Source organism: Mangifera indica, unplaced genomic scaffold (assembly GCF_011075055.1).
Source record: "Mangifera indica cultivar Alphonso unplaced genomic scaffold, CATAS_Mindica_2.1 Un_0098, whole genome shotgun sequence".
Classification (NCBI taxonomy): domain Eukaryota; kingdom Viridiplantae; phylum Streptophyta; class Magnoliopsida; order Sapindales; family Anacardiaceae; genus Mangifera; species Mangifera indica.
The window spans coordinates 69,758-92,449 of record NW_025401190.1 but is presented as its reverse complement, the minus strand read 5'-3'; the positions used below and the strand labels follow the sequence as shown (position 1 = coordinate 92,449).

The 22,692-nt window shown below is 33.9% G+C and overlaps 1 protein-coding gene and 1 pseudogene across 1 annotated transcript; both read left to right on the top strand.

The window, feature by feature from the left end:
- The first annotated feature begins 4,262 nt into the window (after nucleotides 1–4,262).
- Nucleotides 4,263–5,112, top strand: LOC123207740. Its single transcript, XM_044625194.1, has 2 exons — nucleotides 4,263–4,446; nucleotides 4,529–5,112. Exons 1-2 carry the CDS (start codon nucleotides 4,263–4,265, stop codon nucleotides 5,110–5,112), a joined length of 768 nt encoding a protein of 255 aa, XP_044481129.1.
- Nucleotides 5,113–12,610: 7,498 nt separating this feature from the next.
- Nucleotides 12,611–17,369, top strand: LOC123207738 (annotated as a pseudogene).
- The last annotated feature ends 5,323 nt before the right edge of the window (nucleotides 17,370–22,692 follow it).

Sequence of the window (22,692 nt, the reverse complement as noted above, 5' to 3'; positions counted from 1 at the left end):
TATCCCTAAAAGTAACATTTTAAGACAAAATTAAAATCATTCGTAAAAAAAAAAAACTTATGTTTTTGGGGACAAAATTAAAATTTTATCCCCTAAAATTATCATTCTAGGAGAAAAATAAAATTGTTCCTGAAAGTGATATTCTATGATAAAATTAAAACTATTGCTAAAAATTAATCCTATATTTTTTGGAATGAAATTAAGATTTCGTCCCCTAAAATTATCATTCTAGGACAACAATTAAATTGTCCCTAAAATTATTATTTTGGGACAACATTGAAAATATCTTTTAAAAAAAATCTTGATTTATTGGAAACAAAATTAAGATTTCATCTCTAAAATAATCATTTTAATTTCATCCTTAAAAGTAATATTATGTAACGTGATTAAAATTGTCCCTAAATTTAATATTTGTTGTAGTTTGTATCCTTATTTTTAAGTATACAAGTGAATACACATATTATATATCATTATGTGATTGTGTTACTTTATCGTTAATTCAAAATTACTCAATCAATTAATGACATACATTAAATAGGGGTATTAATTATTTTAGCCAACTTTTTTGCCTTGTTCACATATTTAGCCACTTTTTTTTTCCTATTATACATATATAGCTCGAAACATAAAAAATCCAAAATGCCTATTGAAATTCAAACTCACCCAACCAAGACAAATACAACTCACCTAACAATCAAGAATGCAGTGTTGGAATGTGTTTCTCGGCTTGAAAATTTACACCCAATAACACACAGCCAGAACCAGTTCATCTTTCTCTGCTTATAGGATAGAGCATCAGAAATCTATAAATTTTTTTGGTATCACCACCAGAAATATATATTGGTATCAAATTGTTGGCTGTAAATTTTTTTGGTAGCACCAGAAATCTGCTTAAAGGTGACCAATTATAATCATGACACTCTTTAGTAGATAGCACTAGTTCATCGAATGGAGCTCCAGTCTTACTTTGTCCACATTTTTTTAGATGATTTATTAACACTTCATCTTCCTCTGCTTTCCATGGCCTTTTTTCTTATTTCATCTGTTTTTTCCTTCCATTGTTGATTTAATAAATCAACATTCTTCTCTAGTGAATCTGTAAAATAAATTCATGTACACTTGGCCGGTCAGCCAACCCACTCTGGCCATGGCCGGGTGGCCAACTCATCCGGCCAAGCCCAAAACTCAAAATCTCACGTACTTATATTTGCATCTAACTAAAAAATGATTATATTTGTATAAAAAGAAAAAATGTGATTACATATGTATAGAAAGAGAAAAAATGGTTATAATAATTAATATCCCGATTAAATGTATACTAATATATATAATCAAAATTAGTTTACATAGTTTTATTGATAAATATATATATCAATATATCACCTACTCTGTTTGTAGATTCGGTATAATAGCAAAAACAATAATTTAATTTTAAAAGCGAATTGTTCTCAGACTCTTCTTCAATTGAAATGATATGAAGCGTTCAATCTATATTCGCAATTTCATAACTTTCTGTCTAAACGACAGGATGAAAACTCTTGACAGTTATTACCACTCCTTATGTTCTCTATAATATTGACTTTTTAACCCCTATTGATATAGGATAAGGATCACTTCTTATTAAATCAAGAGCATAAAATCATCCACTTTCCCTAACAAATAGATTCATCTGGATTCAACAATGTAATAACACAACGGTGAACGTAGGCTTCTAAGTAGCAATCTGAATCACCTTAAAACATCTCAGAATTACATTGTTCATAATCCTTTGTACTAAATTGCACCCATGGTTTGATTTACTTCTAGTTGGTGCAATTATTAGTGTCTTTGATTTGCTATTGTAACTAGAATTATTAAGATACAAACCCCATTTCTAAGTTTACCTTTTTAAAAATTTTTGAAAGTTATTTAAATAAATTCCATCCATTTGCAGGAAAAACCTTTGCATGTTCACTATTTGTGCTATGTTTTCTCAAATTAAACTAATAAAAACTGTTGACACTGAAAATCGCACCAACAAGAAGTATACTTGACCGTGAGTGTGATTCCAACGCAAGGTGGTTTGAAATGTAACAATTCAATGTTCAAATTTGAAAAGTCCATTTGTCAAGAAATTGTGATCAGAGTGTCATCCTTTGAACTCTGTAAAATCCATAATGGACAAGATTTTAGAGTTACATGAGTTATTATAAAACTGGATATTATAATCCTACAATTATGAAAAGTGGATGGTCCTATGCCCCGAATTTGTTCTGAGTTGATTGTTTTCAAATCATGACTAGAAACATTATTAAATATGTTCTTATTTAGTGATATATCAAAATCAAACTCTTGACTGATCTAGTTTAGTGGTTCTAATGTCAGTCATTAAACTCTAAGTTTGTCCTGCTTAGTATGATTGGAAAAAGACGATCCGATTCTAATGAGATTTGCTATTACAAAAAAAAAAATAATTGTAACTACTCAGAGTTACTCTTTTCACTTTTTGGACATAAAGTCTTTTGTTTGTATTGTATCATACACTAGTGATGAGATGAAAGTATGTACATATAATATTACTAATATTAAAATATTTGTCTTCCAACTTGGATAGCCAGTGAGATATGTGGAGAAAAAGACCGTCAGAGGGAGAAGCTATTAGAGATGACATCAAAGATTGCAAACTAAACTCTAAAGAGAAAAAATATTGTTTTTTAAAACTTGACATAAGGGAAAATCATTAGTTTTTAGGGTTTAGAGAGAGAAAGAGATAAATTTTAAAACTAACAAATTTGATTAAATTTAACTGTCTATAAGTAGATAAAAGAATTTTTCAAAGTTAAATGATAAGAACTTAAGAAAACAATAATCTTTGGTTGAGAATAGTATTTTGGCCTAAAATAAATTTATAAAACTCAAAATCATATCATTAGGGTCCGTTGATAGCTATTTTGTTAGTTCATTTAGTATTACTCTTTACTATTGTAACTCTCCTTTCTTACTTGTCAAGCAAATTTAAGAGAGGTACATCTTGAATAAATTGATATTAGAACCGTTAATTAATAATTATTCATAACTCATAATCTAACCGTCTAAGATGCAGTAAAGTGGTATATAAAATAACCATTTGCAATTACTTTACTCATTTATAACAATTAAATTGATCCCAATTAAATTAAAATTTGAAATTTTGTCAACATTTTAAATGACAAAAAATGATATAGTATAATTCATAAACCATAGTTAATGGGTCTAAATTGATCTTGTCTCAAACTCGTCTCTTTTAATTAAGTTTAATCATCCTAGACTCTATCAATATGATCAATACTATAAGTTAATATCACTAATAAAGATAAATTATCTTAATAATCTTTTATTATCCGAATCAACATGTTTTAAGGTCTTTCTAACTTTGTAGTCTTCATAAATTATAGGGCTAGAGCTCCTCTCGGCAAGGTAATTAACCTCTTTCCATTCGACTTTTTTGTTATTTTGTGCATGTTAAAGTCCTCATGCCTTACAAATTATATGTAAATCTAAAGGAAATCCCAAAATTTAATGTACAATTTGACTAATTCTAATTTTTCTATATTAGTTATATTTGTCAATGTCAATTCTCTTCGTTCCTTTGTCTTGTCTATTAATTTTCTATTTCGTTCTTTTCTATGTGATATGACTTGATCAAGCTTAGAAGAATTATTTTTTCCTTCTTTCAATTCTGTCATTACATCATGTCTTTGCAATTGCAGGCTTCTCATACAGATCATACTAACATAAATCCTGGATAATTCACAGTGACAAACATGGTAATTAAGAAGAAACGACAAGGGTATTTTAGGAAAAATATTTTATTGTGAAGTCCTATGGATGCTTTCATTTACTCTTTTGGTAATTTCCTTTGACGTCTGTTTATGAAATCTTTTCTCCTTTTTTGAATGGTTTCATATTCTTTCTTACCTTTTATAATTGACCTATCATCTAAATAGTTAATTGGATATTCATTGCATCATCTAAATAGTCAATTGGATATTTTCCTCCTGCCTTATTAGATTTTCAAGATTCCTTATTTAATTCTAGGTTTCATGGGTGAACTCTTTGAACTTTTCTCTTAAATTATATTATATTGTTATTTACTGTGAAATTTTATATGAACTTGTCTTCTGGATTTTGTTCTTTTAAGTTATTTATTAACATGTGGGGTGGTTTTAATTTTGGTTTTTGGTTTGTGGATTTTGTTCTTGAATACAATTGATACCGAATCTCTTAACTTACTAAATGAAAAAATGGACTCTATCTGTAAATCCAGGAGGAAACTTGCAGCAAATTCTCATCAGTTCTCATCATTCAAAGACCATTTCAATCTCGATAAGCTCGACATGGAAAGATGCCTGGATGATAATGAAGGTTTGTGGTTGTCTTCAGATTTTCCTTCGCCTTCGAATTTTTTCGCAGAGCACAGACTCTCTGGTAAGTTTCATCTCTATGTTGATCATTTCTTAATTTCCTGAAAATCTGATTCTGAAAAAAATAAAACCTTTGCTTGTTGCAGAAGAAACTTTCCTGGACGGCCTGGATCCAGGGAATTATGAAATACATTTAGGAACCAGTCTCGAATTGACTTCTTCAGTTTCGGATAAGGAGAAAACTTGTAGCCCCAATCCTGAAGAGACCCTGGAAGATTTGGATGATGATGAACCCCTATTCTGGCCATTTGAACTTGAACGGTGTTGGAATCCTGAAGAAACCTGGAAAAGTTTCACAATGTCTCCCCGGAAAGACATAGAAAAACTTGAAAATACTCCTGGAGGGACCTGTAAAACCCATTCAAAAGAGAGGCATAAGAGAAAAGCAATGATGAACTCAGGCAGTAGCAATAAGAATGTCAGGAAACTCAACAACATGCCTTCAAGATTGCGAAATTCGAAAAAACATTCTGCAAAAATTGTTCCATTAGAGATTGAAGATAATATAAAAGAAGCAACATCTAAGAATAGTTATCTCTTCCAGGATGTTCTTGCAATGAACCAGGAAGTTCCAATCGAGACTTTTTTAGGCCTTGGCGAATTCGATGGACATGAGGGGGTTGATTCTGATGTTAATGTAGATGCTTTCTTCATGGAAGAGTGTTTATGAGAATACAAGAACATGATTGTTTTGTTTTGGTAGTTATAGGATTTTACAGGAGGGATTGAACAATAGAAGCATTGTTCCGTCAGGTATCATTTATTTTATTTATTTATTTATTTTTTATCACATGGGAGATGTGTTCAAATTGCTAATATACCTTGTATGTAATGTTTAATTTAATTGGAGGATAGTAAAGCTTTCAAAATTTTGCCAGAATGTTTTAAATTTGTCAATTCGATACAGATTTTACTATCGATAAGATGGTATAATGATATTATGTTATTGTTAGGAGATTGGGTATAGATATAGAATAACTTTTTCATTCAAGCAAATTGAATAATTTTAAATTTGAGATAAATAGAAAATTAGATCATACACTTCTAAATTTAATACTAATACATTAGTATTGTGTTAAGTATATGACACTATAATAATTCAGTTGAGTAATATATTCATGGACTGGTGTTGCTTTTAAATACTGAAGTTATTTAATACGAAAACGAGAATGAAATGTGGAAATGTAGAAACGGAAACATAAAACACATTTTCTAAAAAATATAAGAAACGAAAACATGAGAAAACTTATAAATGTAAAAAATATAAGAGTTTTCTTCTTATATAAATACCAATTTTTTATAACAAAAAAAAAAAAACTTGTATAGCAAAAAAAAAATAAAAAAAGAATAAAGAGGAAGATTACGATAAAATGAAAGCATAGAACTCACTACAAAGTGTTTTTGTGTAAACACAAGTAAATATTAAAGAAGAAAACAATAATACACATCAATCTATATATCATATTGGAGAGGATTTGAGTAACACGTCAGAGAGTAAACAGGAGATGAATTGAATATAAGATTTTGGGACACTTAGGGTTTGAAAATGTAAAAGATGTATGTTTAATCAATTTTCATAATTTTTCTTTTAAAAGAAATACATTTTTTCCTTTTAAATGCATTTCAAATTTTTTCAAAAATTTCAAAGCAAGGCCGAAATGTTTCACACCATTTTTGGGGTGTTTTGGAAACAAAAACATTTCCAAAATGCGGAAACACACCATATGGTGAGTTTATGTGCTTCCTAGTACTGAGGTAATCACTTCACCATTTCCATGTGAGGTCGTCTTGGATCCTTCAAAAATTGACTAAGAAGATGAGCTCCATAAATTAACCCGAGGGTAATAGCTTCCTAATTAATCGAACCATTGATAGGCTAAGGCATTTTCTATAGGTGTGAGTTGACAATAATTTCATATTGACATTCTAAGATTATAGTTTACGGTCGCTAATGTATCCTCACATGCACATCATAATTATTGTTTTCATCACCTCAAGACAAACATACAAGTAAAATGCATTAGAACAAAGTTAATTTAGTGATTGTGTTGGAAAACAGTCAAGACATATAGATTGCTTGATTTCCAAAATCAATGATGGCATGCACTTTATAACATCAATTCTAATGTAGGAATGCAACTTTATAACATAGGTTACAAGCGATGGTCAATGATTCATTTTTTAGGTCTACAATATTACATCATAAATCATGACCATCAACATTGTCAAGTCATTCAATACACTTGCTATTCAAACACCATGTGTGGTATGTATATTAATTGTGAATCACACATGGCAAAAAAACTTAGACTAATCATCCATTTTTATGTCAATTCACCAATAACTTATTCAAACACAAAACCATTGATAAAATAATAAAGAAAATTGCAAATGATTAAAGCCATTTAACACATAACACAATAGTTGAAACCCTCTATAATTGATATCCATAGAATCTCAAATTTCATTAACAAACAAATAAATTTTAACATTATAAGTAAGAAAAAGATGAAGATGAATGATTCACTAACATTTCCCTAACTTTTAGCAAGAAAAAAAGTACAAAATGTCAGAAAATTCTACGAAAAGTTGGGTATGTGGGTTGTGTATGCAGGTTTTAAAATGTTGAAAATGATTCCAAGATTTGTTTTTATATGGGTAATTCTGTCCAACCATAATGTTTTGGTCGTAATGTATAACCCCTGAAGAATTAGTCAAATTTGTAGACACCCTCTTAATTGGGTCATTTTTGTATGCGCCCTCTTAATTGGATAATTTAATTAATTACAATTTTTTAAAAAACAGGGAGAATATTGTTATTATATCAAATATCAAGGGCAGCCATATCTATTAATAATCTTCGGGTGTATTTTCAATGAACTAAATATAAGGGACGCTAATGTTATTGACTAAAAGGAGTGACAACTCCAAAAAAGATCGCGTCCAAATCCAACAGACGCCGACACAACAACTTCACATTAGAGAGACGTCGTCGGCTTTCTTCAGGAGTAGAAGCAAACAACCGTCGTATCGACAAGTTACGGTCGTATTTGTGGGTACACCCACCCCGGTATCCTTCATACTCTCTGTTGTTGGTTGAACGGACGGAAGAGTAAATTGACTGAACGCATGAAGTGAGAAAGACTGTTGGATAAAATAGTGAAGGAAGCAGTAGTTGTAGGTAGTTAGATAATACGGTGTCGTGTTAGTATAAGAAATTGAGCAAAACATTGCCATTAGAATTGTAGGAGAATGCTATTGTAATAATGAAACGGTGTCGTTGGGAGAATAAGTTGTGCGTCATCGTTTTGATGGACGCGAATAATGTAAATATGAATGCATAATGAACCGAGTTAGTTTTTGGCGCTCAACACAAATTCACGTGTTTTCTTCCTCCTCTGCATTATTTCCCTTCCTCTCAATCTTTCTGTAATTTCTTCAAAAAAAATCAAGCAGACGTATCAGTGGTATCAGAGCCAAGACTTGGCCATGGCAGATGGGACTCGTTTTCAAGATTTTCGGCGTGAGATGACACAGATGGTGGCGCAATTAGTGACAAGATCGGAGAAGGGGCAACAGGATCGTTTGCAAGAGTCTCAAACAAGACTTTAGCAGACGATAGAGGAATTACAAAAGTTGATTGAAGGACTGAGTCTCCAGCAAACGGAGGTTGTTTCTAAGGTCGCAACAAGGCAGGAAAAAGGTACATCGAAGGCTATGATGGATTCACGACATCATTAGGGCAGAGCACCGCATTTGCATTTCTCTCACTTTAATAGAGAGGATTTTGAAGGCTCGGTATTACTTTGAAGCAGATGGCACTCCTACTACGGACAAAATTAAAATTGCGGCTTTGTATTTGGATGGCAAAACTATGCAATGGCACTAGGGACTCAAGAAGACTAAAGGTGATATGGTGTTATCTTGGGAGGAGTATACCGCTGCGCTGAGAGCAAGGTTTGGGAACTACGCCTATGATGATCCTCTAGCTGATATGAAGAATCTCAGACAAGTAGATTCTCTTCAACATTACCTTGATTGCTTTGATGAGCTATGTACTAGGACCGGTATTTGTGAAGATCAAGCTTTCAGTTTCTTTTTAATGGGATTGATAGATGAGTTACAGATGCCAGTACGTATGTTTAAGCCTAGGTCATTATCTGAAGCTTACTTTTAGCAAAGTTGCAAGAGATTATAGTGGCAGCTCTCAAAAAACAGCCTAAACCTGGAGTGAAGATATTTTAGGTACCTGCTGTTGGTAAGCCTGTAGACTTAGGGACAAATGTTAATGTTGGACCATCTAAGCAAGTTACTTCTGCTGGATTATTGCCTGCTTCAAATATCCCTAAATTATCATAGCAATTCCACCAAAGACAGCTACAAGTAATATGTTCAATGAAAAAATGGTGAAAGGGCATATGTTTTTGGTGTGATGAGAGGTTTGTGCAAAGACACAAATGCAAGAAGCGGCAAGCATTTGTTATTCAGTTGCATATGGAACCTGTGGAGGAAGAGACTACTAAAGTAGTTGTCGCAGAAGTAGAGAATCCAGGATTGATAGAGCTTTCTTTTCAGGTTTTGCAAGGATTAGTGAGGTTTCGTACTATGAGAATTATGCGCATGCATGGCAGGAGGCAACTCTTTATTTTGGTGGATTCGGGGAGCACTCATAACTTTTGAGTCAGTACACAACTCAGAAGTTAGGGTGTCCAATAAAGAAAGTAGAAAGGGTGCAAGTCATAGTAGCTAATGGCCAAGACCTGCAGTGCAAAGGCTAGTGTGAAGGGTTGGATGTTTGAGTGCAGGGACAAGCTATTACAGTGATGTTTATACACTTCCATTGGAAAGCTCTGATTTGATTTTGGAGCACAGTGGTTGGTAGGGTTAGGCGACATAATTTGGAACTTTAAGACATTGACTATAAGGTTTTTTATAGGAGAGCAGAAGTATTTCTTGCAAGGATATAAAGATATGCAGGTAAGTTGTATTAGAGAGGAGTAACTAAACAAACTTCTGTTTAAGAACCAGCAGTTGGCTTCCATTCAGTTAATGTTGGTGACTAATCTAGGAGTGGAAATGCAACTTTATAATCTGCAAGCTGGTAAGGATAGCATAGCAGGGCTTGAGAGTGAATTGGAGAACCTTTTGGTCAAGTTTCAGACCCTTTTTGAAGAGCCAACAGACCTACCACCAACAAGACTGCAAGATCACAAAGTTATGTTCAAGAAGGTGCTAAACCAGTGAACCTCAGACCATATAAATTAGTAGAGTTCAGAAGGATGTGATTGAGAAGTTGGTGCAGAGATGCTCAATTCATGGGTGATTCGAAATAGTAGCAGTCCCTACTCCAGCCTTGTGGTATCGGTTAAGAAAAAAGATAGGACTTGGAGGATGTGCATAAACTATAGATCACACAACCAAGTAACCATTAAGGACAGGTATCTCATACCTTTTGATAGAAGAGCTTCTGGATGAGCTTGGAGGAGTAGTAATTTTCTCAAAAATTGACCTAAGTTTGGGATATTGGCCAATCTGAATGCATCCCTTTTCTATAGATAAAATGACATTTAAAACTCATGAGGGACATTATGAGATTTTGGTGATGTCGTTTGGTTTCACCAATGCTCTCTCCACCTTCCAAAACATCATGAATGAATCCTTATATAATATACATATAGCAAGAATCAAGATGATCATTTGAATCATTTGTAGGTTGTATTGAAACTGCTAGAGGTGAATCATTTGTATGCTAAGAGAAGCAAGTGTATTTTTGAGCTTCATAGGTGGAATACTTAGGCTATATAATCAGTGCTACTGAAGTGAAAAACTGATCCTCAGAAAGTGGCAGCAGTCTGAGACATGGTTGTGCCTGCATCACCAAAGCGGTTAAGGGCATTCTTAGCATTGCTGGGTGTTATAGGAGGTTTATAAAGTGATATGGAGAATTAGCTAGACCTCTCACTGAGTTGTTAAAGAAGGAATCCTTCTGCTGGAATGAAGTTGCACAGCTTTCTTTTGAGCAACTCAAGTCTTGTTTGAGTGCAACTTCATTCTTAGCACTCCCTGATATGAACAAGGTTTTCCTGATTGAGGCAGATGCATCGAGTTATGGAATTGGTGTAGTCTTGATGCAAGAAGGCCACCCTATTGAATATATCAACAAGGTCTTGTCTCCCAGAAAGTGCCTTTTCTCTGCATATGAGAAGGAAATGTTAGCAATCTTGTTCATAGTAAATAAATGGGAGCATTATTTGACAGTTCAATGTTTCATTATAAGAACTAGCCATCAAAGCTTAAAACACTTACTAGAGCAAAGAGTGACTACCCCTTCTCAACAAGTATGGGTGGCAAAATTGTTGCACTTTGACTAAGTGAAGGGAATGTAGTGGCTAACACTCTCTCGAAAGCCTCCTTTTTGCAAGCTTATACTTTAACAATGGTTGTAATACCTATTGAATTGATGTCCCAAATTGAAGAAGGTTGGCAGCAGGATATTCACTTGAGGCACATTATCGCAGCTAAGGAAAAAGATCCTGAAGCATATAGCAAATTTGAGTGGTAGCATGGCAATTGCGACGGTAAGGTAAACTGGTTGTTGCTAATTGTTGCAACCTGCAAGATCAGTTGTTAAAGCTCTTCCATGATTCTCCTGTTGGGGGGCATTCAGAGGTGACGGTTACTATGAAGAGATTCGCTTCTGTAGTATATTGGAGAGGTATGTGGAAAGCTGTCTGCAACTACATTCGAATTTGCTCCATTTGCTAGCAGTATAAACCTGAAAATCATGCCGCTTCTGGATTGCTGCAAACTTTGTTGATTCCATCAGGAGTTTTCTAGGATTTGACCATGGGCTTGTCGAGGGGTTGTTGAAATCTCAAGGGAAATCATCCATGTTGGTGGTGGTAGACAGACTAACCAAATATGGTCACTTTATGGCTCTCAACCACCCATTTTCATTGGAGACAGTAGCTCACCTCTTCATGGATAATGTATTCAAATTCCATGGCAATCCTCACACTATAACTATTGATAGAGGTGTGGTGTTCCTTAGTAAATTCTGGCAGGACCTCTTCAGATTGTAGGGAGTTTGCCTCCGATATTCCACAGCATACCATCCTCAAATGGATGGCCAAACTGAAGTGGTGAATAGGTGTCTGGAGGTGTATTTAAGATGTATGGCAGGGGAACTTCCTCAAACTTGGGCTTACTAGTTATCCTTAGCTGAACATTGGTATAGCATTAGCTATCATTCAAGCATTGCTATGACTCCTTTTGAAGCTTTTACAGGTATCCTCCCTCGTTGCATCTCCCTACTTCCTAAAGGATTCCAGTGTGGCTGCAGTGGACACTATGTTGAGGGTAAGAGGTCGACTATCAAAATTCTTCAGCGCAATGTTACAAGGGCTCAGCATAGGATGAAGTTGTTGGCTAATCGCAAAAGGACTGGCCACAGCTACCAGATTGTTGAGCTGGTTTATGTGAAATTGCAACCCTGTCGTCAGGTGTCAGTTCATCAAGGCAATCCTACGCTCCAACCTAAGTATTTTGGGCCATATCAAATTATTGAAGCTATTGGGAAGGTAGCTTATAGGTTACAGCTCCCTGTCGATGCCATGATATATAATGTTTTCCATGTTTCCTTTCAGCGTCCGACTTATGCTCGCATCCAAGCTTCTTCTGTCTTACCACCACAGTTCCAAAAGGCTGCTAGATATCCTCAGAAGGTCCTTGACAGGAAGCTTGTCAAGCGTGGCCATGCTCCACCTGCCAAACTGTTAATTCAATGGCAAGGGGAGTCAGCCGAGACTGCAACTTGGGAGTTTACTGAGACGCTCAGGCATTGGTTCCCTGATTTCTCCCTTGAGGACAGGGAAGCTCGGGAGGGGGCAACTGTTGCAGGCTGAACAGATGGAAGAGTAAATCGACTAAATGCATGATGGAAGTAAGTAAGACTGGTGGATAAAACGGTGAAGGAAGCAGCAGTTGTGGGTAGTTAGATAATGCGGTGTAGCGTTAGTAAAAGAAATTAAGCAAAACATTGTCGTTTAGAATTGTTGGAAGATTGCTATTGTAATAATGAAACGGTGTCGTTGAGACAATAAGTTGTGCGTCATCATTTTGATGGGCTCAAATAATGTAAATACGAATACATAATTAAATGACTTAGTTTTGGGCACCCAATACAGTTCACGTGTTTTCTTCCTTCTCTGCATTCTTTCCCTTCCTCTCAATCTTTTTGTAATTTCTTCATGAAAAAATCAAGCAGACGCATCACTCTCTTATCGCTTACCAAAGAAACTCATTTTGTTGTTTGATTGAATTGCTGATTATTATGATGATTAGGGTTTTGTGATTTTGGGGTATTTTTGTATTTTATGCAAAAAAATTGCGCAGATTTGACATTAATGGAGGAGTAAAAATTCAAAGTTGATCACTTTTGTTTTATTAAAAATAGAAGGGAATGTCATTGCTAGAAACCAGTTCAAAGTTCAGTATTTTTATAATTTTCAGTGATTTTATTGAATTTTGTTAAGTTGTTTCAGTCAGGTTTATTTTCGCTGATTGCCGACTGCTATATTTTTTGTTTAAAACTAAATCCATATAAACTTATCTTGATCTCCTTTTAGAAATAAATGAAACAAAATTGCTCTCGAGAAATTTCCCACCAAATTCTGGCACTGCATTATATTTAAAGTTGTATGTTTTAATAGTTTATGCTTGTAATTTAACTTTCCAATATTTATGATTTTTAAGTTTTAGTTTTATTGTATATGCAGTAGAGTGATCAGAGGTGGTTATTTGTTTTTACAGAAAAAGATTATGTGTTGGATAACAAAACACCTAAATATTTCTTAGTTTCAAGGACATATTCGTTTGTTTTGAAAAAATTTCCTCAATTGTTAATGGACAGAAAACATGTGTGCAGGATATTTTCTCTGAATCTTGAGTCAAGCAGGTATAAAGCAAAAGAAGAACCATGGACTCAGATGAAGAGCAGTTGGAGCAAGAGATGATGCCACTGAGCCTAAGACCAGAGTGGTCTGATGTCAAACCCATTCGACAAGACGATGGCCCGAATCTTGTTGTTCCAACTTCCTACGAGCAAGAATTTAGAGAAACCATCGACTGCTTTCGTGCCATCTACTCAGCCAACGAGCTCTCTCCTCGTGCTCTTCAGCTAGCTCATGAAGCCATCCTCAATCCAGGAAATTACATGGTAATTCATCAAATCCTTTTGTTTTTGTGCAATTATTGTATTTTCAGGACATTTTGGTTGTGTTTTTTTTGCAGGTGAAAGTGCTTATAATGATGTACAAGTACAAATGTATGTATGAGTTTGACTTTGAATGCTATAATTATAATGTTTCATATTACAAGGATTGAAATTTATGTACATAAAACTGTTGTTCCGGTAATCCTGATGAGCATGAGACTTAATTACTTGTTCAGATCAAGACACTAAAATGGGTAAATTTGTTTCTGAGAATGGGGAAGTGAACATGTGCAAGATTTTCATAAATGTTAAATATTTGGGATTATTGTGATCTTGTGGTGAAATTATTGGTGACGTTATTATTTATATACAAAAAACTGTTCTGGTAATCTTCATGTGCATTAGACTTATTTACTTGTTCAGATCAAGACACTAAAAATGGGTAAATGTGTTTCTCAGAATGGGGAAATGGACATGTGCAAGATTTTCATGAATGTTAAATATTTGGGATCATTGTGATCTTGTGGTGAAGTAATTGGTGTCATTATTGTTTTTGAACAAGTTCTATTAGAGAATATACAAAAGGAGCCATCATTTCTCCTCTTCTTTGAAGGTTTGGCATTTCAGGCATCAATTATTTGAAGCACTTGATGCTGACTTGCTTGAGGAACTCGATTTTGTTGGATGTATTGCCAAGGGTAACTCTAGAACAGTCAAATATGGTGAACCGATGGATCAGTGCTTCTTTAATCATTTCAGTTTTATTATTTCTCCCTATATGAAATTTGTAAGTATAGAACAAAATAATGTTAAATGGTTATGTGTCTCAAAAATCATCCACTAGCAGCGAAAGTGGGTTCTGAGCAGGCTACCTAATGTCTGATGCTGTAAGCATATGTTTTTTATAGGTACCTGAAGTGCTCTTCTTACAACAAGGCTCTTGCTGCCGTTTAACAATCTTCACCTGCAGAAATTTTCACAGCAACGCAGCCAAAGCACCACAACTTCCAGCAAAGTAAATACTCCTACCACAACTCAATACAATCTCACAACAATCAATCCAGTCACAAAGCGATAGAAGAATTTAGAAAGTAAACACACATTCTAGAATTGTAATTTTGTATTGAATATTCATTTAAGCACACAACATTGATATCAATACAGATTGGGTTCTGTTTATGGAAATCATGAAGTGTCTCACACTCCTATTACATAAACAAAGAAGATAACCACAAATTCCTATTATATAAACTAGGAAAAATAGCCAATATGCAAGGCATTCGATGGGCCTGCACTCTCCCTCAATTTTTTCCACACTATCTGAAATTTTCTGATCTCTCCCTACTGCTTTTTCCTTCTTTTTTAATATACTGTTTTTGTGCTCCTTCCTTTGCTCTCTCCCCTGTTGCCCATGTGCCCCTTCTTTCCTTAGATTGCTCCACCTCATCACACAACTTTAATCTTCCGCCCTTGCCCTTATATTTCTTGTACACCCTAGGTCCTATCAGTTTCCGAATTGTTGAGCCAACACATTATGCGTAGGATGGAGTGATTTAGCCATTTGGGAAAATTCTTCTTCAATGAGTTATAACATTATATGTTATCTCGACTCTGAAAATTATTAAGAGGAAATGAAATAAGATAATAAATGAACTGAAATTCATTTTTATGGAAAGATTCTCTTTGCATATATCCACTAGGTACTTTATCAGGTTAAACTAGTTCTCGTTGCTGTATGTAGTATGTTGTTAGGCTGGAGAGTCGATTTGTTATGGTTTGAATCTTGTGTACTCATCAAGATTGATTTGCTATCACACATGACCTTAATAAGTAGTGGCTTCCTTAAAACGATAGGAGGACTTTGTGAATCTTAAATGATCAAAACAAATTATCAGGTTAATTGTACCTGGCTAACATTATAGTCTTTGCTCCCAGCACCGGTGTATCACTGAAAACAATGATGATCACTGTTTTTCAGGCATCATAGGCGGTGGGTTGCTCAGAAATTAGGGACTTCTCTGACAAGCAAGGAACTTGATTTCACCAGGAAGATACTTTCCCCTGATCCCATAAATTATCATGCCAGGTCCCATAGGCAGGTTTGTTAGCATCATGTTACTTAAACATCAACAACACAATATAAAAATACTTCTACAAAGTCTTTTAGGTACTCTTTTTAGTTTTTCAATTTCCATTGGTTGATTGAGTAGTTATAGCTCCATTAGGCATTTACCTTTTGTATTGTAAGTGAAATATAGGATTAAAAATGTAGTTTACCTTTTCCAGTGGGACTTCAGGCATTAGGAGGGAGGGAAGATGAACTTGACTATTGTTGGCAGCTTCTTGAAGAGAATATATACAACAATTGTGCATGGAATCAGGTAATAATAAAATGTCTACACATTGCTGTTCGGATCTTAGCCACAATAAGAATGTTTCTGAGATGCTTTTGAGAAAGCTTCTATAAGTACTCTATCTTGCACAAGCATCTGGCAATGCTTTGTAGTTAAGAATCTGCTGGATGCTTATCTATCCTCAAAAATTGCTTTTTATATTTTAGCTAAATGTTACAAATGAAATCAAGAAGGCTCTTTTGCAATTTTAGTTGTTTTACTAGTACCAAAAGCACCTGGATATATACCTGTTAATTAGTAAACATGAAATGCATGATGAATACCATAGTTCCAGCTTTTAAGCTTTTACATTAGAAACTGAATGGAAGATTGGGATCAAAAGTAACATAAACCTCTTCTTTGAATTCTTTTAGCACTAGTTTTGATTAAAACCTTCCTGAAACTTTTAAATGCATGGTTCATTATTTTTAAAGTTCTCCTTGGCTTCATGTGCTCTTTGTATATAAGAGTTGTTGGAGAAGTTTGCCACTTTATGGCAGTTACCCTCTGTGTGTGTTTCTCTTTTACTAGCAAAATGCTCCCTTACTGGTACAGTAACATTAGCATGCCAGTTTCCAAGGATGTCTCCTTTTGTATGCTTCCCTTTTACTTGCATTTCTATGTTTGCTGTATGCGGCAATACTTTGTAATAACTAGGTCTCCCTTAATTGGGGGCCTCAAGGCCATGAGAAACTCGGAAGTAAGCTGTACTGTTGAAGCCATTATGGCCTATCCTGATAATGAGAGCCCATGGAGATACCTTCGAGGCCTTTACAAGAACGACACTGGGTCTTGGAATGATCCTCGAGTCTCCTCAATATGTTTGAAGGTTTCGAATACTCAAGGCAACTATGTATTTGCTCTGAGCACGCTTTTAGATCTGCTTTGCCACGGTTTTCAGCCAAGTCAAGACTTCAGAGAAGCCATAGATGCACTGACTCCAGAATATAATCCAGCTGATTCTGACTTGGCTAAGGCAATTTGTGATGTTTTGGAGCAAGTTGATATTATGAGAGCTAGCTACTGGAGCTGGCGCAACAGCAAGCTTTCTCCAGTGGCCTGAAAGTAAATGAGCGATGGTATCATGACTTTTATAGAATCCTAGTTTTAATCTGATTAGGCTAGTCTAATGAGAGAGTCCCATGCATACAGTGAGCGATTAATGAAAAGTAACTCCTGCTACCTGTGTTATTGTAGCTTCATATTCTCTTCAGTTTTTTTGTCCTGTCAATTGAATTCATATTAATTATTTTTCTATTTCCTTCTTTTCTATGTAATGATTTGTACAAGCTTAGAAGAATTATTTTTTCCTTATTTCAATTCTGTCACCACATCATAACTTAATTTTTCATTTTTCCTTTTTGTCTCTTCGGAATTCTTCAAAAAATCGCTGGTCCTTGCAATTGCAGGCTTCTTATATTCTAGGTTTCCTCATCAATTATATTTGGGAACAGGCCTTCCTGACAATTTGCATTCTGAAAAAAAAAAAAAAAAACTTGTTGCAGAAGAAACTTTGCTGGAGGGCCTGGATCCAGGGAATTCTGAAATAGATATAGGAACCTATCTCAATTGATTTCTCAGGTTTTGGATGAGGAGAAAATTTGTAGCTCCAATCCTGAAGTCAAATTGTTAAATTATCCTGAAGAGACCCTGGAAGATTTGGATGATGATGAACCTCTATTCCTGCCATTTGACCTTGAGCAGTGTTGGAATTAGGAATGAACCTGGAAATGTTTCACAATGTCCCCCCGGAAAGACAAAAAGATTTGGAAATCCTCCTGAAGGGACCTGTGAAATGCATTCAAAAGAGAGGTATAAGAGAAGAGCTACGATGAACTCAAGCAGTACCAAAAAGAGGGACATTTAATTTTTAACCCTAATCTGAGCTCATTTATACATTTATATCATACTATTCAGACTCTAAACATTTTTACCATTTTGTATGTTGGATTACCTAAATTGTCCCTATCTTCAACTTTGAAAAACTAGACAAGACAACACTATTCTCTTTATATATTATACAAAGAGAGAACATATGCAAATATTTGGTATCAATAGGTTTATATATGTGTTAGATAAGATTAAGTGAATTTAAAAATTTTTTAGATTAAATTATATTACGTTTAAATTCAAATCTAAAAAATTTTAAATTTACTTGATCTTATTTTTCTAAATCATGATTGGTATTAATCTAATATTAAAGCAGTACATGCAAAAATAATCCTATAATTGAAGGCCTTCGCATGGCAAAACTTGGTGACAATAAAAATATTCCCATATATTTTATATGCAAAGAATATATTCTTTGCAATAAGGAATATGCAAAATACATTATGCATGCTTGCTTCTTCCACGTGTTCATTCATGTGAATGTATGCAGAATACATATTCTGCATCCTTCTTGCAAATTATTTTCTGCGAAAGCATATTTTCTATCATAAGAGTATTACATATAACATAAGAAATCATCGGATTGTTTTCCTGTGAACGAGGAAAATTCAGTTAACAGCTTCATCGATCATTGATCGACGATAAAACTTCTTGGATTGACAACAGTGACGCAATGGTAGGACAACAGGTGAAGTTTCTTATTTTTTATATAAAAATGAAATGGAAGAACAAGTTGGCACCAACACCAACCCTTTTTGCCACCAAGCAGATCTTCTCATTTTATGGAAAAATTTAACTCACTGGTGTTGAAGCCAACCCTTTTTGCCACCAAGCAGATCTTCTCACTTTATGGAAAAATTTAACTTAAGTTGGTTAGTTGAGTAGAATTATTTACCAAGTAAGCTAGTGATTGTGTTTAAATTTTTTAAAATTATCAAGAATAGAATTTTTATTCAATCTCTCATCCATCCTTCAGTTGAGAGATTGAAAATTATCAAGTATGTTGGTGATTTAGTTTAAATTTTTTAGAGTAGTATAGGTGAAATGTCATTTAAACTCAAGTATGTTAATTTAAAACTAGGGTTATAATTATTTGACATTTATGTAGGTTAATCTAAAATTAGGGTTGTAATTATTTGATATTTATGTTGGATAATTTCATCCATTCTTGAGTTGAAAGATTAAAAATCATCAAGTAGTATGATGATTATCTGAAAATATAAGAAACACCCATTAGAAAGATAAATGAAGTAAATAAAGAAAAAAATAATCTCACATCAAATTTAACAGTTTTCATATATAGTTTATATGTCATGAAAAAATTCATTTTACAATATAATTTTAAGACCATTTTTAATTTTGAAAAATAGAAGAGTCAATTGAATTAGTTAACGCAAACCAAATTAATTTAATTATAATCTAGTTTATTTGATTTTTTTTTATTAATAATTATATTTTATTAATTTTTCATTAATGTAATAAACGAAATAATATATTTTTCAGGCATTTGTAATCAACTATTAGGAAGGGGTGTACAAATTCTATAAGACGTACGGATTCCAAGTGCACATGTCAATTTGGACAAAGATGGACACCATGATTATAATTAGGAACAAACTAACACTTACTCAAAAAGCTATTTTTCAGACAACCTATTTCGAACGCTTATTAGATTTGGCAGAGCCAAGGTTTAATGTCGTTTTGATGCATGTGATGTTACTTCGTATAATTAACCACGAGACCTAGTGAGAGAAATATGGTTCAAATTAAATAATCTTGAGTTTCGATTTAGCCCTATTAAGTTTGTGTTAGTCATTGGTTTGATATTTGGAGAGGATATGGAGGTGTCCAACTACATTGATTATATGGAGATGTCTCGATTGAGAGAGGAATACTTCTTGAGTATTAACAGGTTGTTATCTTATGAGAGGATCGAGCAAATAGTTGGCAATCAAATTTGGGGAGACAATGATGAAGATATTGTGAAATTCGCAGTATTGTTTTTAACGTTTATGAGACTATAAGGGGCAAACAATAAAACAAAAATAATTGATTGTTTTTTACATTTAGCCGACAATTTAGATGTATTTAGTTATTACCCATAGGGGATGGTGACATGGAAACGAACAGTTGATTCGATGCAGAAGGGCATACATAGTAAATATCAATATTGTGTACAACACTGTCTACCCTATATGAGTCTATTCCTATTGCTTAGTTACAATGTCTTGAGATACCTAATTGTTTTTTAGGTAAGTATTGCATAATCCATGAAGTTAACATTCACACCCACGATTGTAACTACTAACCATAAATGTTGTACATTGTTCAATATTGGATTTATGAGACTATTTACAATCTATCATCTTATGTCCGTTTGAAAGTAGATGATCAGGTCCTACATATGTTGAAGTGGAAGACTATTGTGCTACCAATCTGGGATGATATATCGATACTTTGGGATGCTCCTTCTATATGTTGCTCATTGATACATTTATATTTTATCGTTTCATCTTTCATTTCATTAATTTTTATATATTTCCTTAATGTTCTAGGAGGGGATTACAATTGTATTGCATTTGATTGAGATTGAGTGTGACTCCAAATGGTATATACAGGCTTTGAAGTTTATGGGAGAATAGACATCATAGGCATCATCAGATGACGAGTCTATAAATTTAGATGATGATGATGATGATACCCTATCGTTTCATCCTACTGTCTTTCAGGCAACCTCCAGAGGGTCTTTGCATTCCTCAACTATTAAGTCTCAACTCTTTCATGTCTTCATGGTATCCTTTTTTATACAAGTTTACCCTACCTATGTGGCTAACCTCTAAGTCTTCACCGTATCTGTATGAATATCCTCATCACAAGGGCCCTAACCTATTGTTCCTAGCACTTCTAGAATTGGACAAACATCCTCTCTACGGGTGTCATCCTGTAGCACCACATACCCTTAAGAATCAGAGAGCGTCTCTTATAATGTACATGTATCCCCTCTACAAGTGTCTACCTTTCTCATAAGACATTCAATTCATAGGACTTTGTACAGTAGTGTCTCGCATGACCATTTTTAACAGCTTTTAACAAAGCATGCAAGAGTCATCAACTCTCAGATTCAGTAACAACTTGACTAATAGCTTGTGACGATGTAGGTCGAGTGGTAGTAACATGCATCGATGATTCATGGAAAGATACAGGGGTTAACATCGATGCTAATTAGGGAGATACAGGAGCAGTGACAACAACAGGCTTCATGAGGAGATGCAGGAACTCCAGTCCTCCTTAAAGCATTGAATTACGAGAATTGAGGATTTGTATCAAACGTCGGGATCATTATGGGTTATTATCCACTATACTTTTTTTATTATTTCAATTAGTTGTATTATAAAATAATGACAACCATAAATTTGTTTTTCTAGTTGGATGACTCATTTGACAATGATGTGCAATAACAAAAGGATAACCCATCAACAATTATTGAGAAGCCACAAACTGCCAAAAAAGTGTTAGTATTTGGACATGTGCTGCGAAAAAGGAAAGCAATTGGTAAGTCCTTTTACAGATCCAATGAATGTGCAAAAGAATAAACAACTCGTACCTAAGAAGTGTCCTATGGACTCGCGATTGGCTAAAGACTACTCAGAGTTCTTATTGTGGTTTCGTAGTGCTTCAAATAATGACAATCGATGTGTCTTCCTTGGGGGACCGAACAGAATGACAGCCAATATAAGTAAACCCCATGAATTCTCTAAAGAAATTTGGCAATTTTCGTCTCTCCCTCCCTCATGACCAAGTTGAATCCTTTATAATAATTAGCAATTTCTTTCTTTGAATTTCTCTCATGGGTTTTATTGTTCAATCACAGATGTCTGCTTCAATTATTTTCCAGAGAAGAATCGTTCTGCTTCAAATTTCTTTTCATGTTGTAGAGATTCCTTCTTTTATCGGAAGGCTATAGAAAAAGAAAGAGATTACTATTGTGGTATTTTTTCTTTCTACATGGGTTGCGTTAATAGGGATATTTTAGAAAAAATAGATTATTGTTGTGGTATTTTTGTTTAGGGTTTAAGATGAGTGGTATATATATATACATGGTTTAAAAGGAGGGTAAAAAATTCAATATCCCTAAAAAGAATATCAAGAAAGTCAACAACATGCCTTTGAATTGCGAAATTTGAAAAACAATTTTGTGAAAATAGTTCCATTAGAAATTGCAAATGACATAAAAGAAGCAAGATTTAAGGATGGTTGTCTCTTCCAGGATGTTTTTGTGATGAACCAGGAAGTTTCAATTGAGACTTTTTTAGGCCTCAACGAATACGATGGACATAAAGAGGTTGATTCTGATGATAATGTAGATGCTTTCTTCATGGAAGACTTTTTATGAGAATCCAGGAACTTTATTGTTTTCTTTTGGAAGTTATAGGGTTTTACAAGAGGGATTGAATTCCTAAATGTTTTAAATATGTTAATTATTAGCTTGTATAACAATTGTGGTTAGAGTAATAATATGTGTATATATTTTTAAGTACACAATTGTGTACATATTGTATTCTTAATTATGTACACAATTTTATTATTGATATAATGATATTATTGTAACTCTATGATGTTATTCTTAGATGATTGTGTACGGCTTCAGAATAATATTGTATTGGCTAACTTATTCATATAAATTAATATATTTTAATTTAATTAAATAATTTTGAATTAAAGACAAAATAAAGATATAGTTAACATAATTTTT

Excerpts from the sequence above, each read along its gene's own strand:
- LOC123207740 (XM_044625194.1), top strand. The coding sequence starts at position 4,263 with ATGGACTCTATCTGTAAATCCAGGAGGAAACTTGCAGCAAATTCTCAT. Across the intron at positions 4,447-4,528 it reads CGCAGAGCACAGACTCTCTG|AAGAAACTTTCCTGGACGGC; the intron begins GTAAGTTTCATC and ends TGCTTGTTGCAG.